The sequence below is a fragment of the Phodopus roborovskii genome, unplaced genomic scaffold (genome assembly GCF_943737965.1).
Source record: "Phodopus roborovskii unplaced genomic scaffold, PHOROB, whole genome shotgun sequence".
Taxonomy (NCBI): Eukaryota; Metazoa; Chordata; class Mammalia; order Rodentia; family Cricetidae; genus Phodopus; species Phodopus roborovskii.
Genome location: NW_026126480.1, coordinates 18,191,241 through 18,198,796, shown reverse-complemented (window position 1 = coordinate 18,198,796; position 7,556 = coordinate 18,191,241). Strand labels below are relative to the sequence as shown.

Genomic DNA, 7,556 nt, shown 5'->3' with positions numbered 1-7,556 from the left:
TGTGACAGATTTTGATGATCCCTCCTGGAAAACACCACCCTCTCTGTGGACTGCAGGGGGGCATAGGATGGAGGGAGGGAGAGAGAGGAAACTGGAATCAATAAGAATATATATACATATATATTCTTGGTCAGGGATGCCCAAGCTTTCTACTGCACAGACTTGCCCAGGCACTTGCTTTAAAGTTGTTTCTCATCATTGCACAGACTGTATGCTCTCTAATGAAACCCTCTACATCACATTCTCATCCCATACCTCTGCTTTCCTGCTTACCATGTTCATTTTGCTTCTGTTTTAATTTCTATAGGGTGATATCATGGTGAAGCCTCTTGTGTAAGAGAGACTTAGTCTCAGTGGACACAGGGAGGAGTGGTGCTCCAAGTTTCGTCCCCAGAGCTCTTTCACCCGAGGGATCAAGTTCAAGGCTGTTTAGTTATCACAGGGTAGAAGAATATCTGCATGCTGCAATTTAAAGTTCTTTACAGAGAGAATGACTTAGGCACACAACTGTCATGCAATTTTACAAAATCAGTGTCCTAAGTCATATTTATGAACAGGTGGGTTCAGGGCATGGGGATTACTGAGACAGAACCACTAGGTAAGGAAGTGCAGCTTCTGCTTGTCACTAGGTTTTTCCTTTAAATTTTCCTCAAGGACTGCTGGAGACTTTGCAAGAGGCACCTCAGTGTTCAGGGATCACTAGGCATAGGTGAATCATTTGACTTTTTAGGTTTGTGTCTGATAATTTTATTTGTGCTTTTCAGAGAGAAGGATGGATATAATCATAGCTTAGAATTTCTGACTAGAACACTTGGTCACTGAGTCCAGAGCTCACCATTTTTTTTGAAGGCTGAAAGCTAAGGAATGAATTGCCTACTACAGCAATATTTGTCTGAGTTATCTAAGATGTTAATGAGTGTCTTTAAGTTATTGAGAGACCAGTTTTACAATTGTTCTTTATTACTCATGGTAGTATTTGTTTCATTTTTTTGTTTACATTTCAGACACACACATACAAACATACATACATATCTGTATATATTCTTTCTATATGTATATTAACACATAATAATTGCATATATTTATGAGCTACAGTGTCACATCTCAATTTATAAAGTGTAAAATGGTCAGATAAAAACAATTAGGATTTCTATTGATTGAGATGTTCATTTCTGTTTTTCTTCTGTTTTTCTCATAGTCAAATCAAAATTTTTTTTTAATCATAAGAGCCCGATATCAGGAGATAGAAAATAGAAACAACCAGGGCAATGGCTAAGACTTGGGGGTGGTGTGGGCAAAGTAAGAATGAAATTGTGCATGGAAAATGCTTGGCACCCTGCAGAGCACATGGGAAATGCTCAGCAGGTAGCAGCTACTAAAGAATATTGGAAATGGGTTGTTTATTGAACCAGAAGGAAAAACAAACAGGTGCGAAGGTGTGAATAAGAGGAGCCCCAACTGGCTTATATATTTAAAGAAGCAATCTCATTTTACATATCAATCTCCCCCTGTTCCCTCTCCCTCCAATGCTTCCATGCCCCCACCAACTGCCCCTCCAACCCACCCCACCAGATAGTGAGGTGCTCATTTCTTCTTGTTGGCGGTGTTCTAAACCTTTACTACCTGTTTTGGAATGAACAGCAAGCAGGTTGTTGTGAGTGATAATCCTCCTATTGTACTAGGAATATTGTCTTAATATGTCTTACAGGCCAAGGACTGTTGTAGGCATTGCGTATACCTTTAAGAAGCAAACAAAAACTTTTGTTGTTTTTCATAGTTATATTTTTATGATTGATTACATTTTTGTATGGAAATACATTTTGTAATTAAAAAAAAGAAGGGGTGAGAGTCAGAGTTCTGAAGTATATTGAAGTGGCATTCTGTTAAAAAGTCATGCTTGTCTCCTACAGCATGCTAAGTTTTTTTTTTTTTTTTAATCAGTTTCCTATGTGTTTGGGACCATACAGAGTCTAGACAACAGTTGGTTGCTGATCAGAACTTGTTGAGAAATTAATGATTTCATGATATTTTGGAACAGGAGGGAACTCAAGGAAGTGGGGAGACAAGAGAGGGAAGAGTAGAAGTTCTCAAATCACAGCTCTGTGGTAGCTTTCAAGTGGGCTTTTCTTAAGCCATCATGGTCACAAGGGTGGACATTGATTTTTATCCCACAAAATGTCACATCTGGGTAAATTCTAATAAGAGTGGATAGTTCTGGCCTTGGTAGAATTTAGTAAGCTTGAAGTCAATTCAGACAAACTATAAATATCACCCAATATAAGCACATTGAAAATACAACCTCCTCTATGTGTTCAAATACAGTGCTGTTACTCTTAACAGCTACACCCAATTCTGTCCATCTTGGATGCAATGAATTTTAAAAATGTATCTAACATAGACACACGTACTCTTTATATGGACTGGGCAGGTTGTATTTAAGAATACTATGTATATGCATATGCACATGCATGTAACATATACCAATGAAAAAAGAGGTCATGAAGTAATTAAAGGGTATGTCAAATTTCCATAACTGAATTGTTAGGTCACTATGAAGTTTTTTGTTAGGTTCATATGTATTTATCTATGTACTTTATTTTTTATGGTCTCAAGTTTTTTTTACTTACCTAGTATTGCATAAAACAAGTGATGCCTATCATGATGGAATAGAGTTAGAATAGGCATTAGAAGTCATTTCTATTAACTTTAAAGCCGTTTAGTTTTCAAACCACACAGCATAAAACCTGTGATAGAAAATGGACAGTGTTTTATGTTTCAGACCAGATTTCTTAGCAAGAACTTTCCATTTATATTTCAAGGATTCATTAATTCAAGTTGCTAACTCTGATGTTGGTCTCCTCTTTTCTTGCTCTGCGTTGGGGACAAGGTAGGCTGGAGCTATTTGACTGGGACTTTATTTGTTGTACACTATGTTCCTGAAAAAACGTAGGACTCCACTCCCCGCAATGAGGAGGCATAATGACAGCTCTGTGGCTGAGTTCATCCTCTTGGGCTTTTCTCACCTTCCTGAACTCCAAGCACACATGTTTGGAGCTTTCTTGGTTATTTATCTGATGACTCTGACAGGAAATGCTACCATTGTCACTGTCATCATCCTGGACCAGAGCCTGCACATCCCCATGTACCTGTTCCTGCAGAACTTATCTGTGGTGGAAGCGAGCTTCAGTACAGCCATTATGCCTGAAATGCTGGTGATCCTGACCACTGAGAAAGCAACCATTTCTTTTGGAGGCTGTTTTGCACAGATGTATTTCATTCTTCTCTTTGGTGGAACTGAGTGTTTTCTCCTGGGGGCAATGGCTTATGACCGATTTGCTGCAATCTGCCATCCTCTGTCCTACCCAGTGATTATGAATAAAAGGTTTTTTGTGAAACTGGTGATGTGTTCATGGGTTTTGGGTATCATGGTGGCTACTGTACAGACAACATGGGTGTTTAGCTTCCCTTTTTGTGGTCCTAGTAAAATTAATCATATATCATGTGAAACCCCAGCAGTCCTGGAGCTTGCATGTGCAGACACATTTCTTTTTGAAGTATATGCCTTCACAGGCACCATTTTGATTGTCATGGTCCCCTTCCTGTTGATACTCTTGTCTTATACTCGAATTCTCTTCGCCATCCTGAAGATGCCATCCTCTACAGGAAGACAGAAAGCCTTTTCCACATGTGCCTCTCATCTCACATCTGTCACCCTTTTCTATGGCACAGCCTGCATGACCTATCTACAGCCTAAATCCAGGTACTCACCAGACACCAAGAAACTGATGTCACTGGCTTACTCTTTACTCACCCCTCTGCTGAATCCACTTATCTACAGCCTGAGAAACAAAGAGATGAAAAAGGCTATGGTGAAATTATGGGAAAGAAAAATGGCTTTACATATCATCTGAGCTGCCGAGAAGCCATGTGGTATTTGATAATAACCCAAAGAAACTCTACCTTAGATCAGTAAATCATGGAAAATAGATTTGTCTCTTAATACTTTCTTTAGTCATTTGGTTTTTTTTTTTTTTACTAAAAATACACATTTTATAGTTTATTTTTCAGATATTTGTGAATTTTAGGCATCCAGATTGTCTTTACAGTTTTGTCATTGAGATGATGCTTCAATAAAATATAATTTCACATATTCATGTTTGATGCTTTGTTCTCTGGGCATCTAATGATCTAACGAGATGAATGATGTCTTTATGTATATTGCATCTATCTATCTATATCTATCTATCTGTCTGTCTGTCTATCTATCATCATCATCATCTATCTATCTTCTATCTATCATCTATCGCTATCTATCATCTGTCTTTTATCTCTCTATCTGTCATCTATGGATCATTTATCATTTACATTAAATCTAGTTTGATCTGATATGTGTCTCTGTGTTTGCTTGTCCATCCATTTCTTGGAATTCAAGTCACAGCCATACTCTGGTTAAGCAGTTGCTCTATCTCTGTGCAATGGTCCCAGCCAGTATTCATCAACTTGAGTAACAAATGCAGAATTATTTTTAAAAATTATTATAAATGCTTTGGACTGACCAGAAGCCCCATTGAGACTCACCAACATCCAGAACATCAAGAAAATAACAGATGTATTGATGACACTTGTTGTTTCTAGAATGAAACTGTATGAGTTAACAAAAACCCACAAATTTATTTGGGAGGCTCAGACTAGTCCTCATTTATGTGTGATGGTCTCTATTTTCTTAAAGAGAGGCTTCTTTGATGAGGGTTGCTAATTATACTTTTCTGTTGGTATAAGGATAAGATTTGGAATGTAGTAAGGAATTACACTGCTCTAGCAATGTGTCAGAAGTAGATTTTTTTTCCAAGATCCTATGGAGTTGGTTAAGTTTCCTGTACCAGGCATGATTTCTGACCTGTTGATTGGGCTATAAATCCAATTACATAGCTGTTGGTTGCCACTGACTTGTGAATGCAATAAAAGTATGTTTTAATAGCACAATAGCATATCATTACTGACAATTTAGTGCGTTCTGCAAAATAAGTAGTAGACAAGATTTTGAATGCCTTCCACTCAAAATAATAAATATCTAATGTAGCAGAAATGCTAATTGTCTTGTTATGGTAATTAAACAATGTATACATGATAAATATCATGTACCTCATAATCATAGACAGATAATGCATGCCAATTATACATTATATGTATACATACATATCCATTAACAACAAAAATGTGCAATAAAAGTCAGAGAGAAGGTTAAAAGAACTGGTTGTTTTTCATAGGCCCTAGCTTCAATTCCCAGCAGCCACATAGCAGCTCACAACCATATGTAAATACAGTTCTAGGGGAATCTCCTACCCTCTTTTGTCCTCTGTGGCCACTGCACACATATAATGCGTAGATGGTCATGCAGGAAAAACACTCATACAATATGGTCACATTCATATATTTAGAATGGAGTAAAGTGTTTCTTTTTCTTCTCATTGGAAGCTAATTTGAATATTTGGTTCGATAGTGTGTGTGTATGTGTGTGTGTGTGTGTGTGTGTGTGTGTTTAACCTATTTTGGGATAATTTGGTATTCAAAATATGTATGCATTTGGATAGGCAAGCCAATGGATCATGATCCTTTGGTCCATACATAATCATGGTCCATAAGAACAATTCAACTCTCTGTCTGCTATTTGATAATGATTTACAGATCTGCACCATGGATAATATACATCTTTATCTTGCTGTGTCTGTGTGTCTGCTCGGCTCCTTCATCTTTCCTGATCAATTTCTTCTGCATCTTAGAGCATTACACAAAGACTAGTAGGCCCTGTTCTTATCCCATGATGTCAAGAGTGACATTCTGACTTGAGCATGTTTATTTTCCTCCTCTAACCTTTAGTGTTGATCAGGAATCTGTAAAAGAGAACACCCAAAGCATCTAAATCAGTAAACTATTTGGTGTTATGCTTTTCTTTTTTGCAAATTTTATTTCTTTATTCTTTTCTAATACACTGCATCAAAACTGCAGCCTACTCTCCCCTACCCAGACTCAGTGTTCCTGTGTTTACCTTCAGAAAAGAGCAGGCTTCCCAGTGGTATCAACTGAACTTGACATAACAAGATGCAATAAATAAAACTAGTCATATACCCTCATATCAAGGCTAGATGAGGCAGCTCAGTAGGAGATAGGTACCATAAGCAGGCAAAAGAGTCATAAATACTCTCACTGCCATTGATAAGAGTTCAACAAAACTCCCAAGGTAAGCATCTAGAGTAGATCCATGAAGACTTTGTGATTGCCACTTCAGTTTCTGTGAGACTTTGTGGGCCCTGCTTAGTTGACCCTGTGGGCTATGTTCTCCTGGTTTTATGCTTTTCAATTTCTTAATTATATGATACAGGGATTTAAGAAAAAAACCCAATTCTGGAGTTATTGCTGTCCCCTCTAATTGTCACATATCACTCTATTCATTTTGAACATAATTAGTGTTTTTAATAAAAGCATCTAAATGTCCCAATAGCTGTATTTTCAGGCTGTTTGGGTTATGGGTGTGGCTTCTGATGTAATGAGGAGACACATTCTCACATCTAAGTCTCTGATACTCTGATGTTTGATTTTGGAACCTGGTGGAATTTCTTTTATAGAGAAAATATATCCCTGCAATTGTCAAATATATGTAGGTTCCTATTCCCCACTGTGGGATACAAATGTGGTTATTTATCTATTTCTATTTTCTTTTATTTTTGAATCATGGTTGCCTGCCACCTGTCACAGAATAAATAGGCATTTTGCAATAATGTTTGAATTTTCAGACTCTAGCAATGCGTTAATACACTAGCCCATGGAAACCAGAGTGCAGATAATTTTAGAGGTATTTAATTCTATTCCTAATGATATATAATGTTTATTAAAGAAGACTTATTGAAATTGCTATTTTGCAATATATATATATATATATATATATATATATATATATATATATATATATGTTTTATTCTCTACTGGGTTTTCTGAGAATATAAGTTTTTACAATTTGAAATTTTGATCTTTTTATGTTATGTGAAAAGTTTATTTGAATGTATGTCATCATTGGTTCTGTTCTGATTATTCTGACATAATGGAATGCCTCTTAAAAGTGTGGCTTCCTTGCTGCTGTAGAATGGCAACAAGGCTCCCATTCATTAGTGCCTTTCTTGGAAAGGATCCCTTATATACCATGAGCTTGTTCTGTTACTGTTCTTAGTTCACTTTTATATAATTAACCCAGTAGTAGAGACTAAAGCAACCACATTTTGGGTAGTGTACCATAAATAATACCCACAAAGTCATGCTGCTAATTCCATCTCTATATATCTGTTGAGTTCTAGTAACCATTAACTCACTGGTCTTAACAAATTAAGTTCAATGAGGTTGTCTAGTGAAGGGAAGATTTTAGTGTTTGTAAAATGATGCCTATGGATAGGTACTGTGCCAGGCATGGGAAGAAAAGAAAGATAGTCTTTTGAGAGAAACTTATTTTAAGCAAATTAAACACATGTTTAAACATTTTCACAATTATACTGTTGTAAAAGAAACAG

At 36.7% G+C, this 7,556-nt stretch overlaps 1 protein-coding gene across 1 annotated transcript; it reads left to right on the top strand.

Annotated features, from left to right (window-relative positions):
* The first annotated feature begins 2,966 nt into the window (after positions 1–2,966).
* LOC127228154 (olfactory receptor 10A3) lies at positions 2,967–3,911 on the top strand. Its single transcript, XM_051192629.1, has one exon. The coding sequence runs from the start codon at positions 2,967–2,969 to the stop codon at positions 3,909–3,911; it is 945 nt and encodes a 314-aa protein (XP_051048586.1).
* Positions 3,912–7,556: the final 3,645 nt, after the last annotated feature.

Coding starts and splice junctions, on each gene's coding strand:
- LOC127228154 (XM_051192629.1), top strand. CDS start 2,967: ATGAGGAGGCATAATGACAGCTCTGTGGCTGAGTTCATCCTCTTGGGC.